The following is a 22,907-nucleotide window of genomic DNA, read 5'->3' as shown; positions in this document are numbered from 1 at the left end:
AAAGAAAATCAACAAACGGAACACTTATATCCTGCGTAAAGTGAGCAGGGCGATATTGCTGAATATCTGAGAACCTTTGAAATGCTTGTGTAATATACGAAATCCTGAGATAAGAGAGTTCCCTACCCTGTTGCGAAATTAACTGGTAAAGCTTAAATATATTCAATGGAATGCTATTGCAGATGCTTACTTAAGATACGTTTATGAGTTTTCACGATTACTCAAAACATATAGAAATTAAATTAGGAATCTTAAGAGGGATATTATGGGAATATGGAAACAAAATGAAGATTTGTTGGAAATGGGAATGGGGAGAATGAGGTGGCATGTTTAAGACTGCTTGTTCTGGTTGCTCAAAAATACATTTCTAGAGGCAATGTAAGCTGAAATAAAGCAGTGTCATATGGGACAAAACCGTGTAACATATGTGGATGACGAATGCTTTTTAAAGTGATGCCGTCCAACAAGCTGAGGAGTATGCTTGAGGGGAGGCCAGAGAAAGAAAGAGGATTTTGAAGCTGGTAGAAAGGGCGAAATCACATTTTATCCCACAAGAGCGAGGGTGTGGAGGTGGTACCCACCTCTCCAGACCATCCTCTAACCCTCAATCCCAAATCTTCTGTTAAAAGCCAGAGAAGCCCAATAAGGTGCGATAGTGTAAAGTCCACTGCCTCCTGAGGAATAGAATGCCCTGTGCTAAGAGGACAGGCACCAAAATGGCTCATGTTATTTCTGCTGTCGCTCTCATCAGAACCACCCCCAATCAAATTGAAACCCTACCAGATTGGTTGTGAAGTTACCTCTGCAGAGCCAGATACTGGAGTTGTAAGGTTGTCCCAAATTTGATGGCAGGGGAATGCTTGGGGCAGAGAAGGTACGAGGCCCAGATCCTTCTGTTAAGCAGAATGTGGTCCCAAGGCCAGTATGTTTTACCTGCCAAATGGCCAGAGAGTGGGGGTGGAGAAGAGACCTCGTACACACGCTTAAAATCATTGTGGTGTGAGAAGGTTTGGAAAGTGTTGTTGACTGTGGGGTAATAGAACACCCACTTTGTCGACCCTGCTCTTGAAATGATTTTTTCGCGTGTAGCTCAGATTAAAGGTATTTGCCGCGCAGGAGATAGTTTATAAGCTGGGCCCTCCAAAGGAAATGTGTAAGGTCTCAGGAATTGCTTAGAGAGAATGGGAAAGGTCTCTACTTGATTCTCCTGCAGTCAGGGGAAGCCACATGCATCCAGCAGGACGGGTTGAGACTAAACTCCTCACGCAGCTGAGGCAAGACACATCAGAGAAGGGAACAGGGGTGTGATGCCTGCCGGAGACAACTTGTCCAGTGTTAGCTGCCAGCAAGTTGCAGCTTGAATCCAGACACAGAGCCTCTCTAGGGAGCATCAGAGGATAATGTGTTCTTAGGAAAGGGGCCCAGAGGAGGAAACTCGTGGGAAGAAATGAGTGCGGGTACAGAATGTTTCCATTGCTCAGTTGCGGAAGGATGCCCAGGAAAGAAATGGCTGAGTCAGCATCTGAGCCCCCAGGCACTCAGCCCATGAGCCAGGTTTGAAAGGAAACTTTTGATCGACTTCCTGGGGGACGCAGATCACACAGCTGACTTCTCAGGGACAGGGAAAGGGATGGCGACAGTACCCAAATCCGATCCCAGTTTTTCAGGAGCTATTTTCTGAAAAGTTTTTGGAAAGTACTGTGCCTCTTCACTTCAAGATGCAGCTCCGACGCCTGTGACAGCAGAGAGTTGAGACCAAAGAAATTGCCAGATGTAGTTTTGTGAGAACACAAATGACCCAACTGACAGGAAGGGGGTGTTTTCCCCGGCTGGTGAAAAACAGAGAACAGTTATGGGAAAGCTGCTGGGAAAAGGTTGAATCTGATCAGGGAAACAGATTCGGCCCAGAGGCACAGATCACAAGCCTCTCTAGGGGGCAGGGGAAGGACTCAGTGCAGGGAGGGAAACCAGGTAACCCCAAAAAGGGAGCTGATTTATTGCATATGTACAGTCATGGGTTAGGAGACTGCTCCCAAGGGCCAGCCAATGTGCAGGATCTCCCGAAACTCCTATTTTGCCAGACCCTCAGGTACCAAATCCCAGACACATAATTAAAATAAGAACCCAGGCAGAGGGAACATCGGAGGGAAAGAAAAGCCAGTGACTGATTACATGGGAGAAAGCCAAAGAACACAATGAGTAATGAAAAAGCAACCTCAACCAGACTGTCTGAACAGAGTCTGTGGTATCATAAAGATCTTTGTTAAAACCCATCTGTGATAAAAATGTTGGCATTAATGTTAGTCATGAGATAGAATTTGGATACTGAGTTTAAATTAAGGTAACACTAGTTCTCAGTTAATACCTGTAACAGATTTAAAGCTTATCACAGCAGAGAAAAACATAAAAACTAGTTGCTGTGTGTGAATGATGGGAAACTGAGGCCACAATCATGGCCTTCATGGCTGGATACAAAAGAAACATAACACAACTCCAACTTCTTCGCTGGAGCCTGATCCTTGCAGGATTTGACATGGAAATTTACACATAAAAGAAGGAGAACTTGGTAGCAGACACCCTGTCCAGGAAAGGGACTCTGGGCACACTTGCCTTCGAACTTGTCAGTGACTACCTCTTGCTGTGAACTAAGTGGGGAGGTGTGACATCTGTACCTCGGGGGAACATCCTGTACCCCGATGATTCCTTATAATTGATGTGTGTATCCAAAGCAAAGTTTGTCATGTCGGTGTTTCGGAAGGCTCATGAGAAATGAGGCATGGTTGTATGGTGATGTTATAGGTGTATTTCATGATATAGTTATGATGCTGAAATGTGTCCTCTGGCTTAAAAACAAACCAAAGGAAAAACTCTCTAAGAGAGAGGGCAGTTCACACCCACCAGGCATGTATGGGACAAAACCAGACCAGCCTCACAGGAAAAGGACACTGGTTAGGCAGCAACAAAGGATCGTTGGATCTCAAGTTGAGCACCCCTCCTTTAGTCGTTTGGGACTGGATGAGCGTAACGCTCACCTGACTCTGAAGGGAGGGGGAAAGCCAAGAGGGCAGAAAGAACATGATAAAGGGAGAGACGTTTTGCCAGGCTCTTCTCTCTTCCACCTCCATCTACAGATCTCCCGAGCGACTGAAGTGCTGATCAAAGGAGAGCCTGGCTGAAAGGACAACCAGCCAGTTGTGGGGAGAGGCATCTCCGTTTGTAAGGACATGAAAGTGTTCAGATCAGCTTAGAATGTGTTTTGCTTTTATTATTTGACCAACTGACTGTTAGTTTTGACTTAGAATCACTTATATCTATATTTTGTAGTTAATAATCTGTTTGTTTATTCTACTTGATGAGCACGTGTGTTTGGTTTGAAGCATGTCAGAGATCCCCTTGGGAAACAAGCCTGGTAAATCAATTTCTTGGGTAAACTGACAAACTCATATAAGCTTGCAGCGTCCAGCAGGCATAATGGACATGCAGACGGAGGTTCTAGTTCGTCTGGGACCGGAGAGTAACTGGCTAAATATCATTCAGTTGGCACAATCCCGCAGCGGTCTGGACAAAAGCTCATACTACGGGCAGCTCCATGCGACTGTGCATGAACAGCCTGGAACGGTCTCCACTGCAGAGCAGGGTAAGGCTGCTCCCAGAGTCAAGGATTGGAGTGATAGCAGATCACTTGTCCAGATTACACCAGGGGAACGTCACAACCGCACAGCGCAAGCACAGATCGAGAGAGACGATGATAAAGGGGTTCTGCCTCAAAGTGCACTCAAATCTCCCCAAAGCTCACCAGAGTGATCTCAGGCACACAGTATTCATTGTTTTCACTTTCATCAACAATAAATAAACTGAAACAGGCGTGTGGTGGTGGGGGGTGTGTATGTGAATAAAATACTCGAGAAAAAGTCTTGCTTTACTTCTATCAGCTTTGTTCCTGTGCCTAATATATGCTGGGTAACAGTAATATCACATTCATAATATGTATTATCTGCACCATAATAATATATACATTAGCGTGCATTAAGAACCAATAATTTAACCACAAATATTGTAACAAATGAACAGGGCAGGTGCAACCATTAGGTGACCTAGGCGTCGTCTAGGGCACTGGGATTGAGGCCATTTTCTTCAGCAGCGACCACAGCAGCTGGATCTTCATCCACCCTGTCGCTGCCGCATTAGGCAGAGGGAGCTGGGGCAGGGAAGCGTGGGAGGGCCGCCTGCAGCAAGTAAGGGGGAGGGTGCGAGGAGAAGGGGCTGGCCCAAGAGGAGGTGGTTCCCGAGGGCTGGAAGGCTTGGTTGTTCCTGCTCCGAGCCGCCGCACCCCATGATCTGTGGCTGTTGGACCCCTGCAGTATCAGCCCTGCCACCCCAGGGACTGGGCTGTGTGCCTCTGTTTCCACCTCAAATGCCTGATCTGGACCAACAAAGGTAACAGCCGGGCCTGGCAGAGCCCCCGGTACAACAGAGGAGAATCTACATACCAAAGGCTGATTGTGAGTGCACCCAGGATGGCTGTGGGGGAGGCACATCCTCCGAGCCCCGTGCAGTGGGATGGAAGCAGGCACTGTGCAGCCAAGAACCCCCTCAAGAGTGAGCAGAGCAGAATGGGGAGGGCAGCGCTATCCCACATTGCCGCTGGGGAGCAGGGCAGAAACGTGTGCCTGATTCCGGGGATGGGCAGTTATACACCATTCAGGCAGTCCGCTGCTCTCCAGCCCCCGAACAGCGACACACAGAGAGACACTGGCTCAGGGTCAGCTATAGTCCTGCCAATGGCGCATTCAGGTGTCTAAACCTTCCGGGACAGATGGTTCCAGCCTTCTCTTGAAAACCTCCAGTGAAGGAGCTTCCACACCTCCCGAGCATCTGCTCATTGTCCTCCTTTCCAATGAAGAAGTTTTTCCTAGATTATCCAAATTTACTCTGTCTTGAACCCACTGGTTCCTGTCCTGCCCTCTGTGGCAAGAGAACACTTTCCCATCTTTTTATGGCAGCCTGTCAAGTATCTGAAACCCCTACATGTTCTTAATTTCCTCTAACGCGTGGCCATGCAGCGTGAAGCCCCTATTAAGCCCCTTGCAGGGGCCAGGGCTGCCGGCAGGGAAAGACATGCCCCCAACCCTATCCCAGCTCCACCCTTAGCCTGCACCCACTTGTGTCATCCCCAGCGCCATCCAAAGCCCGCACCCCAACCTCTGCCCAAGCCCTGAGCCCCTCCCACACAACCCCTATCCCCAGCCCCACCCCAGAGCCTGCACCCCTGCACCCCAAGCTTCTACGAGTTCCCTTTCTAAACCCTCGGTCCCACCACGTTTTGTTAGTACACCAAAATGGAGGTGATGTGTCACACATCACCTCCATATTGGTGCACATAATAAAATTCATTCTGCACTTGGACGTATAAAATTAGAGGGAACGCTGGTCCTGTCTCCCCTTAATCTCCTCTTTCCAAACTAAACATACACAGTTGCTTCAGCTTTTGCTCATATGGCTTGTAATCCACCACTATGGTCATCTTTGTTGCTCACCTCTGGGGCATGGCTAGAGAGAAGGACCATGTGGCTTACGATGAACACATGTTGCTGCTGCTGTTGGAATAAAGAGGCCCTGACACAGCCTGAAGTTGGGGGTGCAGGTGCTAAGGGATTGGCCCAGAGAGCTGGTCAGCGCACATTCACAGCCGGGCTGGGAGACCAGCCCAGATGTAGCGGAGGAGCCCGGACCAGTCCGGCGGCCAGAGGCCTGGGCACCAGGCAACACAGCTAAAACTGGGGCTTGCCACTCTGAGCTCGCACTACAAGAGGCAGGAAGCACCATGTTTGGGGACTCAGAGACCGTGGGAGGGGCAGTTTGGACTCTAGCGTATATCTACACTGCTTGTAAGCCCAGGGTTAGTGGGACTTGAGTCAGCTGACCCGTGTTAGAGAACCCTGGGCTGGAGCATCTACATAGTATTTAAACCTTATGTTAAGACTTTTCTAACTCATGCTCAAATCTAGGGCTCTAGTGTCCACACTATAGTGCACAGACCCGAGTCAAAGTAACTGTGTCCAAGCCTGGATTTAGGGACAGGCAACCCAGGAGACCACCTGGGGTGCCGGGCTAGGAGGAGCATTGGGTTCAGGGTGCTGTTTGTGTTGTTAGCCATGAAAGAGAAAATAGAATGTTTGAAGTACAATGTTTCAGGTATTTTATATGTGGGTTCATTTTTCACTAACCTCCTAGAATGTTCTGGACCTTTGTGGAATCTCATGGAACCGTCCAGGCTTTCTGCGAATGACATTTTCTTTGAACATCCTAGAATGTTGTCAGCCAGGCCTCATGTGTAGATAAGGAGTGGGACATCGCCAGTCAATGAGTGAGATATACGAACGAAAAGAAGTGAGAGACCAGATGCAATATTGTGAACCCTGTTTTATTGCGTAATTGTGAAAGTGTACGTGTGTTTAAGACTTGAAGGGTGAGCATAAGGCTAGTGAGATACCAAATGACTGAGGCTTACAATGCCCGCATGGAACTGGTGCAGTCAAGTAAACCTGAGGCCAGAATCTGACATGAGGTGCAAAGCCTGGCAAATCAGATTACTGACTTCAAATTTCTTGTCTCACTTGTGGTTTGGCACGATATTCTGTTCCAAGTAAACATTTTAAGCAAGGCATTACAAACTCAGTCAATGGACATTGCAACTGCTACTACTTTGATGAGAAGCTGCCTTGATCTCATTATGGCCTACAGAGACAACGGATTTGAAGATGCTATCACTGCTGCCAAAGAAATGGTAGAAAACTTAGGAGTTGAGCCTGACTTTGAAGAATCTCGTATTCATTGGAAGAAGAGATAGTTTAGTTACGAGGGCAGAGATGAAGTCATGGGAAGCTCAGAAGAAAAATTCAAGAGGGATTTTTTTGCTCACTCATTGACAAGGCTGGAGTGTCCTTCAAAGAAAGCTTTGGACAAATGAAGCACATCAAAAAGACCTGGGGGCATTTATATGACCTCAGTAAACTGACGGCAGATGGGAAAACACTCTTGAACAATCTTACGGAACTTCATAGGACGCTGGCTGACACACGGAAAATGTTCGGACATCAGTGATCAAGACTTCTATGTTGAATTGGACAATATCCATCACATTTTGGTACATGGGAAGCGCTCTCCACTCCAAGTTCTCCGATTCATTCATGATGCAGAGCTGAAAGACACTTCTCCTAATGTGTGGAGAGCTTGGAGGATTCTGCTCACGCTGCCAGTCACAATTGTGAGCAGGGCCGTCCCTAGCGGGGTGCGGGGCCCGGGGTGGAAGTGACGGATTTGTCTTCTGGGACCAACCACACCGGCCAATCACACCGGCCCATGGGGCCTCCTAAAGCGTGGGGCCTGCAGCAGTTGCCCCGATTCACCCTACCCAAGGGACATCTCTGGTCGTGAGCAGTGAGCACACCTTTTGAAGCTTGGGCTCATTAAAACATATCTTTGATTGATGGCGGCTGACAAGCGACTGACATGGCTTGCTATTTTATCCCTTGAAAATGCCATTGGACATTCATTGCCTCTCTCGCTTTGCTACAGTTCCCAGGGGCAAAGGCAAGATAAGCCAACTTTTGAACTAAAGGGGTGAGGGTTAACATTGTACAGTTGTCACCTGCTATAACACTGTTAAATGCTGATCCACGCAATGTTGGTGCACAGTTCCGTTTCTTGATGTTTGTACATTTCAGTTATTCTGAAAATTAAAAAGTTTCTATAAATATAGTGGCTCTCTGACAGTGTGTTTGCAGGCTGGTGATCAGAAGAGAATGGGTTAATGCCATTGTTTGTCCGAGGTCAGGGGGTGTCTTCTGTTTTCAGTAGAGTGGCTTGTAGATTGTTGGGATAGAAAAGACTAAGGACGTTGTGGGATACTTCCACTGGACTTCTGGGACATGAGGTAAGCAGGGCTGCAGCTCCACTGCAAAGCAATGGGGCTCATAGCCTAGTTCCCAACTTGACTCGAGCTCGGACCCTCCAGCCCTGCAGGATCCTGGCACCATGGGTCCAAGCCCTGAATTAGCACAATTAAAGTGTAAATACAACAAGGGATTAAAGCCCTGAGCCTGGGCTCAGCCCGGGTTTATGTTCAGTGTAGACATACTCTCAGTCACATTAGTGAGTATTAGGCTGTTATATTGAGGCACTGAGCACTCTGTACTTGTGCTGGAGCTGAGGGGAGGACAGTGTTTGTGACTCCCCACAGGGACCCCTGAATGGTCCTTTTCGATGCCTGAGGACTTGTCTCTGCCCAGATTCAATGTTGGTTTTTAGCTGAGTGCAGCTTTCTGCCGGCACTAACTCTGCCTCTCAGGGCTTGTGGGAGGAACCAAGGGTCTGGGCCTAGGAGGAGTCAAGCAGGGTTGCTCAGGGATGTAGGTTGGGATTGGGGCCAAGGACAGGGTAGGCCCACTGCACAGTGAGGAGGGAAACAGTAACAGGAAACTTGGAAATGGCAGAGATGCTTAATGACTCTTTGTTTCAGTCTTCACTGAGAAGTCTGAAGGAATGTCTAACATATGTGAATACTTATGGGAAGGGGTAGGTTTAGAAGATAAAATAAAAAAGAAACACGTTAAATCACTTAGAAAAGGACGATGCCTGCAAGTCACCAAGGCCAAAAGATGCATCTAGATACTCAAGGAGTTAATAGAGGGAGTATCTGAGACTCTAGCTATTGTCTTGGAAAGTCATATGGGAGAGATATCCAGAAGACTGGAAAAGGGCAAATATGGTCCTCTATAACAAGGGAAATAAAACAAGCAGGAACTACAGATCTAGTTAGTTTAACTTCTGTACCAGGGAAGATAATGGAGCAAGTATATGAAGAATCATTCTGCAAACTATGAAGGTGGTAGGGTGATAGGGAATAGCCAGCATGGATTTGTAAAGAACAATCATGTCAAACAATCTGATCGCTTTCTTGATAGGATAACGAGTCTTGTGATAACGGAGAAGCGGTGGATTGTGTATACCTGGCTTTAGTAAGGCATTTGATACTGTCTCGTATGATATCCTTATCGATAAACTAGGCAAATACATTTAGATGGGCTACTATAAGGTGGGTGCATAATTGCGGATAACCATACTCAGAGAGTATTATATGGCTCCCAATCCTGCTGGAAAGGTATAACAGGTGGGGTTTCCGCAGGGGTTTTTTTGGGACCGGCTCTGTTCAATATCTTCATCAATGATTTAGATGTTGGCATAGAAAGTACGCTTATGAAGTTTGCGCGATACCAAACTGGGAGGGATTGCAACTGCTTTGGAGACAGGGTCAAAATTTCAAAATGATCTAGAAAATTGGAGAAATGGTCTGAGTAAACGTATGAAGTTCAATAAAGACAAATGCACAGTGCTCCACTTAGGAAGGAACATCAGTTCCAACAAACAGAATGGGAAGAGACTGTCTAGGAAGGGAGACGGCAGAAAGAGATCTAGGGGTCATAGTGGACCACAAGCTAAATACCGTCACGTGTGATACTGTTGAAAAAATGCAAATGTGATTCTGGATGCATTAAGAGGTGTTTGTGAACAAGACACGAGAAGTCATTCTTCGCTCTTACTTGCGCTGGTTAGGCCTCAACTGGAGTATGGTCTAGTTCTGGGCACCGATTTCAAGAAAGATGGGGAGAAATTGGAGAGGTCAGAGAAGAGCAACAAATGATTAAAGGTCTTGAGAACTGACTACGAGGAAGCGCTGAAAGAATTGGGTTTATTTGTTTGGAAAAGAGAGACTGAGAGGGGACATGATAGCACTTTCAGGTACCTAAAAGGGTGTCATCAGGAGGAGGGAGAAAAACTTGTTCACCTTAGCCTCTATGATAGAAGAAGAAGCAATGGGCTAAACTGCAGCAGGGAGATTAGGTTGGACATTAGGAAAAGTTCCTGACTGTCAGGTAGTTAACACTAGAATAAATTGCTAGGGAGGTTGTGGAATCTCCATCTCTGGAGATTTTAAGAGTAGGTTAGAGAAATGTTCTATCAGGGATGGTCTAGACGTATTTGGTCCTGCCATGAGGGGCAGGGGACTGAATCGATGACCTCTCGAGGTCCTTCCAGTCCTAGAGTCTATGAATCTATGAATCCACTTAACGAACCTGGGGTTCTCCCACCAGCACTTAGTTCCCAGGGCCAGGCTCTATCCAGTAACCACAGCACTTCCGGACCCATCCAGTGATGGGAATTTCCTCCTTCATTAAGCATGAGATACATGCAGGAATGAGTATCCCACTTTCCTTCTGCTGCTTTCTCCATGCCCCCATTCTCAAGGCACATCAGTTGTCCCAACCTGGATTGACAGGAGTGTCCCAGCATGTTACTATCCATCAAAAATTAAACATGCGGTTGGATGGACAGTAGAAAACCAGTGGGGACAATAACGACATTAGGGAAGACTGGTTCGGAGTGCCTCGAGTTACTCACCTGTGTGTTACAGGCAGAGCATTTCCACTTCCAAAAGGCCTCATTTTCCTAGTGCTCGTTTCTATGTGACAGACGGATGAGGAGGAGCAGGTCTGAGGCTATTTCCATTTGTCTGGCCTAAATCCTGCGGGAATAGCTGATGATATTCATCATAGTTAAAATGGAATCCTACATCTCACACGGCAGCGATGAGGGCTAGAGAAGTGAGAACCTGTCCAGGGAGGATTAATGGAGTTTTGTTCACCTCTGCTGGGGCTTGGAAAGTGACTCTTAAATCCACTGAGTAGGAGTGTGCTCAGATACTGGTGTGCAGCCCTTGGGGGTGGCAGAGACACAAAGGCTTTCTCATACCTTCTAATTCCAGCTTTGGTTTCACCCCTTTCCATATCCATTGTGAGCTTTGCTGAGACACCCTGTGCAAATGCCAATACTAATGAATAATAACAACAAGGGATAGTGTAATGGGCCTTGCAGACAACAGGTATCCCACAATTTCCAAACGACACGTTTTAATCATTTCATTTTTCATTGCTCTTGTGATTGCGCATATTGTGCACTATACAGTTTTTCTCTTAAATTTGTCTTTAACATTGTCACAAAACAGACATAAAGGGGAGGAAGACAAAAAACAGGTGCTCAAAAAGTTTGAGACAAGCTGACATTACAAGTGGAAGAAGGAGACTGTCAGGACATTGTTAAGATTTTTTAAAATAGCTTCTGAGTAACTTGCAGGGCTGAGATTCACAAAAAAACACTCCTGAGCATCGTAGGGTGATGTTTTTTCGCCTTCCTCTCACAACGTAGCCGAGTTAAGTTTTTCTGTAACAGCGCAAGTAAAGTTGCAAGCTATGGTGGAAAGATACAATATACATGCAAGGAGAATTCTGTGCTTGAACACACACTGAGGTGCTAGTTGGAGTCAGCAGCAGCCACACTTGGGCAGCCGTTCAAGGCTAACAGATAGGTAGATAAGCAGATAAGCTAGATGGTTGGAAGGAGGGATGGATGGAGGGATAGATTCATGTGTAGAACTTGACGTCTGAGGTGGGAACAGTCTTTTACCAGGTGCTGTTGGGAAAAAACGCATTGGTGATATTTAGTGTAAAAGGAACCTTGGAGACTCTCAGGCTGGAAATCCCACAAGAAGATGTTCTCATGAAAGTTCTGGTGCTTCCTTCCAGCTAGGTTTACAATCCTGGCTAAGACTCAGAAGAACAGAATCGCCATGAACACAAGTAATTATTTTTATCAGAAGTTAATTCTGACCTCAGCTTTTGGATAGAATGGCCTCAGCACCCGGCCCCTGATCTGCGTGGTCTTCATGCCGTATATGATGGGGTTCAGCATGGGCGGTACCAAGAGGTAGAAGTCTGCCAGAAGGATGTGGATGTGCGTGGGGATGTTCTGGCCCCAGCGCTGTGTGTAGAAGGAGAACAGCCCCGGGGTGTAGAAGACCAGGATGATGCACACATGGGAGCCACAGGTGCTGAAGGATTTCAGGCCCACATCACTGGAGGAGAGGCTGAGGACAGCCCGGAGGATCAGGATGTAGGAGATGGCGATGAAGATGGAGTCTGAGCCCACCACAAGGGTTGCGGCCATTATCCCGTAGACATAGTTGGGCGTGATGTCCCCACAGGCCAGCTTCACCACGGCCATGTGCTCACAGTAGGAGTGGGAGATGACCCTGGGCCCGCAGTAAGGCAGGCGACTGACCATGCACGTCAAGGGGGTCATCAGCCCAATGCCCCGCACAAAGATGGCCAAGCCGATCTTGGCGATGACGACGTTGGTGAGGATGGTGGTGTAGTGCAATGGCTTGCAGATGGCGACGTAGCGGTCGAAGGCCATGGCCAGCAGCACCCCCGACTCCATGGCAGAGAAGCTGTGGATGAAGAACATCTGGACCACGCAACACTCGAAGCTGATTTCGTGGGAGCGGAACCAGAAGATGCTCAGGATCTTGGGCACGGTGGAGGTGGCGAGCACCAGGTCGATGCCGGCCAGCATGCAGAGTAAGTAGTACATAGGCAAGTGCAGGCTAGGCTCTGTCGTGATCACAAAGAGGAGAGTGAAGCTCCCCAGCAGGGCCACAATGTACATGGCACAGAACAGGAAGGCGATCCAGTAGTGGGTGGTCTCCAGCCCAGGAATGCCCATTAGGAGGAAGCTGGAGGGGTTGGAGTGATTGTAGCATGACATGGTGCACAGCTGGTTTCCAGGACCATTTCAGAGGCTGGAATTGAAACCACACAGAGGGTTAGTGTTGGCAATGAAAATGCTTTGTCGCTGCAGGTTGCTTCTCTCTGGACCCCAGTGCATGCACAATGCCCCTGTCCGCCTTCTCCCATATGGAGAATCGCAGCCCCATCACCCTGGCCTCCACCAGCTCCTTGGCCTCCCCGGCTTCATTCACTGCAGGAACCAATTCAAAATGGCTGTCTTTTCTACAGCTCTCCCAGGATTTGCTCAAGCTGCGCACAAGGACTTTTCTCTATGCTCTTCTCACTGCTGCTTCCCCTCAGAGCTGGACCACAGCTGTATCCCCAGTTCCAGTTTTGGGGACCTGGAAGGACAACTAGCCCAATGTCTGAATGGCTTAGGTCGACAGCCCAGAAGGCTTTAAATGGAAGAGAAATAGAAGGTTCAGTAGAACCCTGAGATGGGGTCACAAATGGGGTCACCCCTATGCCTTAGAAGGGTGTAAAGAGCATCTCCTTCTGGGGAGGGGCAGGTGATGGCTGAGCCTTGTGGGAGCACTGAATCAGCACTCTCCCCAGGCCTCATCCCTCACTTCTGGAGCAGCGTTAGTTGTGGGGCTGCCCCGTGGAGGACTGTAGCAGCCATCTTCTGGATAGACTTCGTATTTGTAGGGGCCTTTCGTCCTGCATTATGCTATTGAAACCTGCGTCTCCTGGGAGTTAACGGATGTCAGTGTGTGTAGATGACAACTGTAATAAGAATAGAAGAACAGCCTTACTGGGTCAGATTAATGGTCCATCTAGCCCAGTATTCTGTCACCGAACAGTGGCCAGTGCCAGGTGCTACAGAGGGAATGAACAAAACAGGCCAATTTCAAGTGATCCATCCCTTGAGTGTTGTCCAGTCCCAGCTTCTGGCAGTCAGAGCTACAGGGAGACCCAGAGCATGGGGTTGCATCCCTGAGCATCTTAGCTAATAGCCACTGATGGACCTATCCTCCATGGACTTATCTAATTCTTTTTTCGAACCCAGTTAGACTTTTGGCCTTCACAACATCTCCTACCAACAAGTTCCACAGGTTGACTATGAGTTGGGTGAAGAAATACCGCCTTTGTTTGTTTTAAACCTGCAGCCGATTAATTTCATTGGGTGATCCCTGGTTCTTGTGTCATATGAAGGGGTAAATAAAACTTCCTGATTCACTTTCTCCATACCAGTCCTGGTTTTATAGACTTCTGTTATATCCCCCCTTTGCCATCTCTTTTCTGGGCTGAATACTCCTAGTCTTTTTAATCTTTCCTCAGATGAAAGCTGTTCCATAACCATCATCATTTTTTGCCGCCCTTAAATATACTTTTTCCATTTCTAATATATCTTTTTTGAGATGTGGCAACCAGAACTACACGCAGTATTCAAGGTGCAGGCATACCATGGATTTATATGGATGCAATATGATATTTTCTGTCTTATTATCTATCCCTTTCCTAATGGTTCCTAACATTCTATTCCAGCTTCTCCGAAGTGGCCTTGTCTTCCTTGAGTGCTCCTTTGTCACCTCAGTCATCCAGTGGCCTCACTGATCCGCAGGCTTCCTGCTTCTGATGAACTTAAAACTTTTTTTGCTGTTAGTTTTGAGTCTTTGGCTAGTTGTTCTTTGAATTCTTTGTTGACCTGATTAATTACAGTTTTACACTTGACTTTCCAGCATTTATGCTCCTTTCTATTTTCCGCAGTAGGCTTTACCTTTCAATTTTAAAGGATGCCTTTTTGCCTCCAAATGCATCTTCTACTCTGCTGTTTAGCCATGGTGGCATTTTTTGGTCATCTTACTGTATTTTATTAGTTTTTTAGAATTTATTAGCATTTTTAGTTTGAGCCTCTAGTATGGTGTTTTTAAATAACTTCCTTACAGCTTGCAGGCATTTCATCTTTGTGACTATTTCTTTTAATGGAAGTTTAAGTAGCTTCCTCATTTTTATGTAGCTCCTTTTTTTTATGTTAAATGCTACTGTGGTGGGCTTCTTTGGTATTCTCTCCCATAAGGATGTAAATTTAATTATGCTGTGGTCACTATTACTGAGCAGTTCAGCTGTATTCACCTCTTGGACCTGATCCTGTACACGACAGGCTTAAATCAAGAATTGCCTGTCCCACTGTGGGTTCCAGGACTAGCTGCTCCAAGGAGCAGTCCTTAATGGTGCCTAGCAATTTTATCTCTGCAACCCGTCCTGAAGTGACATGTACTCAGTGAATCGGATGGAGGGTAGTAGAAATCCCCCATTATTACTGACTTTTCTGTATGGTAGCTCTCTATTCTCCCGGAGCATTTCACAATCCCCATCACCAACCTGCTCAGGTAGTCAGTAGTACATTCCTACTGCCTCATTCTTATTATTCAACATGGCATTTCTATCCATAGAGATTCTCTGGTACAGTTTGATTCATTTAAGATTTCTACTATATTTGACTCTCTGCTTCCTTTCATACGCCACCAGCAAAACCTGCTCTGTCATTCCAATATATGTCGTACAAAGTATAACCGTGTGCCATTCATTATTATCATTCCATCAAATTTCTACGACGCCTATTATAGCAATAGCTTCATTTAATACCAGGCACTCAAATTCACCCACCTAGTATTTAGACTTCTAGCAGTTGTATACAGGCACTTATAAAATGTCAATATTTATCTGTCTGTCTAATAAAGTTGCAATGATCGTAATACTTTAATAACTGCCTGTCTACATCCTTTTTAGGCAGAGATCTCAAAATCTTTCACAAAAAAAGGGGAAGTCTTGTTCTCCTTAACTGTATGTGCGGAAACTGAGGCACAGAGAGAGGACTTGGTCAGCTACAGAATGGGAAGTAGAGCACAGATCTCCGAATTCCCAGTCTACGGACTTAAACTCATTAAACAACGAGGGAAGCAAAGTCCTGCAGTGCTTAAGCATCATACAGACTTTGTGCTCTAGGCCCAAAGATAAATCCTCTAAAATGCTCTGAGAATTTCAGTCTCACAGGCCAAGAAACATTTCAAAGCACGGTTACCAGGTTCACTTTGTGCGGTTTGCAGTTTAAGGCAACCTACTTCAGTGTCACAACTGGGGAAATGTTGTCCAGGTATTTTTCTCTCTGAGAGTTGATTGTAGAAATAATGGAGCCTGCAGGCTTATAAACTAGGTGATCTTAGAATTCTTTCAGCAGGATCCGTAGCTGGTGTACACAAGCACAGCTCCCCCTGACTGCAACGGGACAGTGCATGTGCAGATGCCACAGCTAGCTGGCTGGGACGGCCATGAACGTCCTTCATCCTGTATCCTTGTGTCTGCAAAACCACTTCATTTCTCAGCCTTTCTGTTCCTGGCATTAAATTATCCCTGGGCAGCCCTGATACCCCCACTGGTTCCTGGCATTGTACCACATCTTGCTGTGTATAATAAAGCACCTTCAGATGCATGTTCCACACAAGATGCTGTGTACCCGGGGTGCTGTCCTAGAGCCAGTTTCTCCTTGTGTCCACTGCTTCACTCTCTCCTTATGAATGCACATCCCTCTCCCACATGGGACTCCAGTCATAGCCCCTTCCTATGGAGTCTACTGGAATTTCCACCAGGGATAAGAAATCCCCCAAATCTTGGTCTCAAGTTTAAAATCAACCAAGTCTTTTTGAAGGTTTTGAAAAGCTGAGGGAACTCCACCCCACTGAATTGCTTTTTGTTTTCACTGCATCTCATCCCTTCTAGGGTCTAGCTAGAAATGGAAGCAGAAGAGCTGAAATCTCACAAGAATGGCTGCTTTGCCATATTGGCAGGTGGACTGCAGTCAGGAAGTGCCAGCACTGCCGTGAAACTGCCTCTTCTTAGGGTACGTCTCCACAGCAAACCCCCCTCACCCGCGAAGCAAGTCTTAGAGTCTGGGTGAACTTTCTTGGGCTCACGGTATAGGGCTAAAGATAGCAGTGTAGCCATTTCTGCTCGGGCTGGAACATGGGCTCTGAAAGCAGGGGAAAGGGGAAGGCCCAGAGACCGGATTTCACCCTACGCAGGAACATCTTCACTGCTCTTTTCAGTGCAGCGCCCTGAACCCCGCGAGCCAGAGTTAATTGACCTGGGCTCTGAGATGCCGCCATGTTTTGGGGGTGGGTTTCAGTGTAGGCTTATTTATAGTCAAGAGGATCCACTATATGCACCAAATGTCATTGTTCACAGGGTTACTGAATGCCTCAGGGGAGTGTGGGGCTGAAATGAGGTGAGATTCTTTCTCCTCGGGAAGTTTACCGCACCCGAGAACTGAAACACCAACACAGGTGGGAAACTCTGTAGGGCACCTTCTCATTACACGTGTGTACAGCACCTGGTATGATCGGGCCCGGTTTCCAGGCTGAGGCCTCTCAGCACTATCCCAATGCAAACTAAAAATAATAACTTAAGGCAGCCAGCTGTGGAGTAAATATCTGTGAGGCTATATTGCCTTTTCTAACTCCTAAGGCCTCTCCCTGTGAGTGGCGCTCAGTAGCTAGCTTGTATTTGTAGTGACTGCGGACTGTTCAATATTCAGCCAGAAAGCAGCTGAAGTTGACTTGTCCAGCAAGGGTGACCCTCTTGCGCAGCCGGTGAAGGTACTCCGGGCACTAATGGACTCCCTGGGGTGGATACAGCCTCCTAAGGGAAGTAGTGGAAGGTTCATTGCTTGGGTTGTTTAAAACGAGACTGGGCAGAGCACTGGGCAGAGCACTTCCGTAATGATCAGTTCTGCAATGGCTGAGGGATTTTGGTCTAGGAGGGACCGAAAATGGCTTTTCTATCTCTCATTCCCATGACGCAGGAACAGTTTCTTTTCTCCCAAGACTGAAGAGAAACAGTTAACTCTGTCTGATGCAGAGGACAAAGTGGAAGCAGAGATTCCCAGCTGAACTGCAAGACCCCCCTGCTAGGAGGAGGCGAGTTCTCTCACCTTGGCTATAAATTCAGCAAAGGCAGGCAGCTCCGGCTGAGCGTGTGGACCTCTCACAGCCCGTGAGGGAGAGTGAGGCCCTAGAAAAGGAAGGGAGCACTGCAGGATTCTGGTGAGTTCACCCATGAAATCCGAATCATGTGCGCAAAGGAATTGTACTGTTCTGTAGCCATAGACGGGTCTGAAGCAGAACCTCAGATCCAAACACACCTACATTCTGGGCAAGTTCAAAACCTGATCCAAATTCTGCTGCTGCATATTTTAATTTCCTGTTTCATCTGCAGTTTTGTATTGCTCCCCACCTGATCACACTTGGGTGCCTATTGCTAGCAGCTATGGTCTATATTTAGAACGAATGATCTGGTTTTCACCTAAATGAGTGATCTGGTTTTCAAGGGGAGTTGATGAGTGTTCAGCACCTCCAAAAAATCAAGCTATGTGCCCAAGCGTGGATGAAGGCAGATACTTTCGACACCTAAGATTGAGAATGTGATGCTGAGTGGCTCTTTAGAGGTTTCACAGGCAGACGACCTCTCTTAACTTCAGCGTTGGCCCTAGTTCCTTATTGTTAAGGTGCCTGGATTCTGACAGGGGTTGTGGAATGCAGTTTATGTGCAAGAGACTATGCAGATTACATCTGAGTCTTGCTTTTTTTTAAAACCTGGCCTTCCTTTCTGAAGGCATCATTTGCACTTGGAAATAGCTGCCCCCACAAATCAGGGGCCTCCATGCCCACATGCCTGCTGGCAGATCATTGTGGGTGCAAACAAAGGTGGAAAGTCCTGAGAGCTAATGACGGGATGGAGCCAGGAGATACGTGTTAAAATTCCTCCACCAAATGATTGGGAAGTTTGGGGGGATTTTGTACATACTCTAGATATTGAGAATTATTGATCGTCAGATAGCACTCAGAATGTGCAAGGCACTGGACAGACACACACACTATCTCACACACACACACTCACACATGCATGCGCACACACAGATACTTTTCTTCATCAACATTAAGCCCTCTGTAACATACGGAGGGGGAGATAAAGGAATACAAACCAAAATATGGACCATTTTTCCCTGCCATTATATGCATCTGTTATGTTAAATACATGTATATCAGCTCTACCCGATGGTCCATTGTTCCTTGGTGGAGTGGGCCTTGAGGATGGGTGTGAAGCAGGAATGGGGAGTGGGCTGGTTCAGGGGGGCTGTTCTATACTAGGGAGGCAGCATGGGAAACACAGACAGGGGGTTGCTCCGTCCCTGGCAGACTGGAGGGGATAGGAGACAACATGAGAATAGAAAAGTGTGGATCAGTAAGGAGATGGAGCTGTGAAGTACCCTTAAGATAAGGACAAGGACCCTGTGGAGGGATTTTGTGCTTTGGAGGTGTGAGAAGAGCCATGTGGACCAGAGTGGAGGAGGTTGCCGGAACCAATGCTGGAAATGATGAGGAGATGGAGATGGAGATGGAGGAGAGTTTTTGTTGTGTAGATAGAAGGGTAGGATCTTAGGAACATGATGGAGAGTGACGTGACAGCACTTGGACACACCCTGCACACGCAAGTTGGAGGGGTCAAAGACGTCTGCCAGGTTGTAGCCCTGAGGGACTGCGAGGCTGCAGGTGTTCTCAGCAGTGATAGAGATCGAGGAGGGGAGAGGGATGGCAACAAAGGCAATGAGTTCATCCCCCGCCCCTCCCTACTCCCCAGCGTAAGAGAGAGTAGGCTGGGGTCAATGGGCTTCCCTTGGAATTCAGTCCCTACTCAGCCTTGGTCAGAAATACCCTAACCATGTTGTAAAGCCCATATCTACTGTCCCAACTTCTCACCTGGTCAAGTGTAGGAGTCAGGGGGTGGTTCACTGTCTGAGGAAGGGAAGGGTTTTGCTAATTTCTAAACTATCTGGTTTTGGCTGATTTGCTTGATATGTTTTGTGGGCTGGGGCCAATCCGGGTTGATCTTACACAAGCGCCTAACTCTCCAAAATAGCAAAATATAATTTGAAATCTGTAAGCTGCAGATGTAAATGAAGTACGAAGTTCATCGTGTCTCTCCCAAGCACTCAGGTACCATGGTGATGGCACTGAAAGAAATGCTCATGATAACACAAAAGGTAATGCAAAGGTATGCAGGGAAAATTGGAAAGTCTTCTGAAAAAAAGAGTTGGCGTCACAGACCTGAAGTATTGAGCCAACTCCAGACCTGATAGAAGTGGCCTGTTGAAATAATAGAGTGGTAGATTTTTAAGGCAAGAAGGGTCCATTATGGCCATCTAGCCTGACTTCCTGCATACCACAGGCCAAAGTACCCACCCGATGATTCCTGCATGTAGCCCGGTAACTTGTGGCTGAGCTAGAACATCTCTCTGAGAACATCCAATTTCTATTGAAAGACCCCGAGCCATGGAGAACTTACTAAGACTCTGACGGTTCTCTTGAACTGGTTAATTCCATCTTAGTTCCAGTAGCACAGTTGAATCTTATTCAGTTTGCACTCTGAAGGCTTCGACTTCCAGCCTCTAGAATTTGTTATGCCTTTGCCTCCCAGATTCAAGAGTCCTGCAGTAGCTGATATCTTATCACTTTGTACTTACACCCCTGGATCCAGGCTTTTGTTAATTTGAGCTCCTCGATATTTACCACCCAATCAATGTTTCTATCAGCTCCAGATCTTGTCATCCTTTCCCAAAGGAGTTGCACCCCGTGAGCCAGACACATGTGTATAGTGTCTGTTCATCATCTCCTATGTTTTATTGACAGGACAGACGTTGATGTGAAACTTGCAGAGGATGCTCCTGCAGGGCAACCTCTCAGCTCCAAATGGCACTGGCTCTGATCCAGCCATGTTCTTCCTGATGGGCATCCCGGGGCTGGAAGCTCCGCACCTCTGGATCTCTATCCCCTTCTGTTCAATGTTCATCATGGCCCTTCTAGGAAACTGCGTCCTCCTGTATGTTATCAAGACAGAGCCCTCCCTACACAAGCCCATGTTCTATTTCCTCATCATCCTCGCCGTCATCGATCTGGTTTTATCCACAACCACCATGCCGAAAATACTGAGCATCTTCTGGTTTAATTCCAGGGAGATCAGCTTTAATGCCTGTCTGGTGCAAATGTTTTTCCTTCACTCGTTCTCCATCATGCAGTCTGCTCTGCTGCTGGCCATGGCCTTCGACAGGTATGTGGCCATCTGCAATCCCCTCAGGTACGCCACCATCCTGACCAATTCAGTGATAGCAAAGATCGGGCTGGCAGCTTTGACTCGGGCTGTTCTGCTAGTGATCCCTCTGTCCCTCCTCCTCAGAAGGCTGCCCTACTGTGAGTCCCACATCATCTCCCATTGCTACTGTGAGCACATGGCTGTGGTGAAGCTGGCCTGTGCCAACACCAGGTTCAATAACATCTATGGGATCATTGTAGCTCTCTTCATCAGGGCGTTGGATCTAATGTTCATCTTCCTATCATACGTCAAGATCCTAAGGGCTGTCTTAAGCCTGGCATCCAAGGAAGAGCAGATCAAGGCTTTCAGCACCTGTGGCTCTCACCTTTGCGCCATCTTTGTGGTCTACACACCAGTGGTTCTCTCCTCAACAATACACAGGTTTGGGTGTCATGTCACCCCACACGTACACATCCTGCTGGCCAGTTTCTACCTCCTCTTTCCTCCCATGATGAACCCCTTTGTGTACGGTGTGAAGACCAAACAGATTTGTGACTGGGTGCTTCTCCTGTTCTGAGGGAAAACCGTCTAGGCTGACCAGGAAGGGGCTGCTAAGTAATCAGGAAGCAGAGGATGCAGGAGAGGTTTTCTGAGTAACTCAGACAGCATGTTTGTGGGGGCTTTGTGTACGCTGGGATGGGAACTCCACCTCCTACTCACAGGGAGCCATACACCGTCCCCTACTTGGGCTTAGTACTGCTGGCCGGAAGGTGATCTTGGCCATGACCTTGTCCTCACTCAGCCTCGTCTGTGGAGTGTGAAGTTGTCTGAAGAGGAGTGTGAAAGCTCCTTGCACCTTCTCTTACTTTGCTGGAACATCTGGCCTTTATTACTGACATACCCAGCCACAGCCATGGAGGTGCATAGTGCAGGAACAAATGGAGTATCTGCCCCTGACATTCCGTCAGCTCCGAGATGCAGCAACACACCCAGGGCCATTTAGGCACCAGAATATGTGCTGAGTGCTGGGATCTTCTGTCCCAAACGTGCCACCATGGAAGCTGCTGGTGCCAACATTTTCTAGGGGAAAACTGGCCTTAGTTGTGGAGTCTGAACATTTGAGATCCTGTTCCCAGTAGTTTAACCCCACCACACAGCAGCACAACGCACGAGCTCGAAGGTGGGGCGGGGGGGAAAGAAATTGTATCTGCCTCAAAGAGCACTTTAAACTCCCCAAATCCTTAACAGAGTGATCTCAGGTCAAAGTATTTAAAGTTCACTTTCTGATACTGACAATAAATAAATGAAACACAGAGTGTTGTGTCTCTTTGTGTGCTTGTGGCAATGCGTGCGTGACCGTGTGCGTGCGTGTGTGTGTGTTAATGAAATACTTGGGAAAAAGTCTTGCTCTATATTGCTATCACCTTTGTTCCTTTTGCCTAATATATGCTGGATAGCATATAGATATATATCACATTCATAATCTGTATTATCTGCACCATATATATACTAGTAGTATGCATTAACTACCAATAATATTAACCACAAATATTGTAGCAAAAGAAGTAGATAAGTTAAAAAAAGAACTAGATAAGTTCATGGAGGATAGCTTCATCAGTGGCTATTAGCCAGGATGGGAGGGATGATGTCTCTAGCCTCTGTTTCCAGAAGCTGGGAATGGGCGACAGAGGATGGATCACTTGATGATTCCCTGTTCTGTTCATTCCCTCTGGGGCACCTGGCACTGGCCACTGTCGCACCTTTAGTCTGACCCACTATGACCATACTTATGTTCTTAACAGTGATATCGACAAAACAGCCTATACCATAATCCTGTTCATTCACTTAAACTTAGTATCCCATAATACCTTGCATTAACTTAGCTAAACCTTTGGCACAAGCAGACATGAAACTTGTCAAAATGTGTAACTTCTAAAATCATATACAATAGCAGCTGAAATTTGTTACAGCAGGAGCTCACCATCAGTGTAAGGTGAATGCAACATAGCCCCACGGGCCAACTTTTTGGAGACTGGTATCATATTGAACCTTATTCTTGTGCCATATTAATAAACCTGACTGACATTGGTTATTTGGGCTCAAGAGTATACCTCATAACAATATAATGAACCAAAG

The 22,907-nt window shown here is 47.0% G+C and overlaps 2 protein-coding genes across 2 annotated transcripts; one reads left to right on the top strand and one right to left on the bottom strand.

Annotated features, from left to right (window-relative positions):
• Positions 1-11,519: 11,519 nt before the first annotated feature.
• LOC116830478 (olfactory receptor 52P1-like) lies at positions 11,520-12,663 on the bottom strand. Its single transcript, XM_032789999.1, has 2 exons — positions 11,750-12,663; positions 11,520-11,529 (listed from the first exon to the last, which is right to left on the bottom strand). Exons 1-2 carry the CDS (start codon positions 12,661-12,663, stop codon positions 11,520-11,522), a joined length of 924 nt encoding a protein of 307 aa, XP_032645890.1.
• Positions 12,664-15,222: 2,559 nt separating this feature from the next.
• Positions 15,223-21,348, top strand: LOC116830479 (olfactory receptor 52K1-like). The gene is made up of 2 exons (XM_032790001.1): positions 15,223-15,238; positions 20,441-21,348. The coding sequence occupies exon 2, from the start codon at positions 20,455-20,457 to the stop codon at positions 21,346-21,348; it is 894 nt and encodes a 297-aa protein (XP_032645892.1). The 5' UTR covers positions 15,223-15,238; positions 20,441-20,454.
• Positions 21,349-22,907: the final 1,559 nt, after the last annotated feature.

The sequence above is a fragment of the Chelonoidis abingdonii genome, chromosome 1 (assembly GCF_003597395.2).
Source record: "Chelonoidis abingdonii isolate Lonesome George chromosome 1, CheloAbing_2.0, whole genome shotgun sequence".
NCBI lineage: Eukaryota > Metazoa > Chordata > Testudines > Testudinidae > Chelonoidis > Chelonoidis abingdonii.
This window is presented reverse-complemented; position numbering and strand designations above follow the sequence as displayed.

What these genes read in the sequence shown, in the direction of transcription:
- LOC116830479 (XM_032790001.1), top strand. Translation starts at nt 20,455, where the DNA reads ATGTTCTTCCTGATGGGCATCCCGGGGCTGGAAGCTCCGCACCTCTGG.
- LOC116830478 (XM_032789999.1), bottom strand. Translation starts at nt 12,663, where the DNA reads ATGTCATGCTACAATCACTCCAACCCCTCCAGCTTCCTCCTAATGGGC.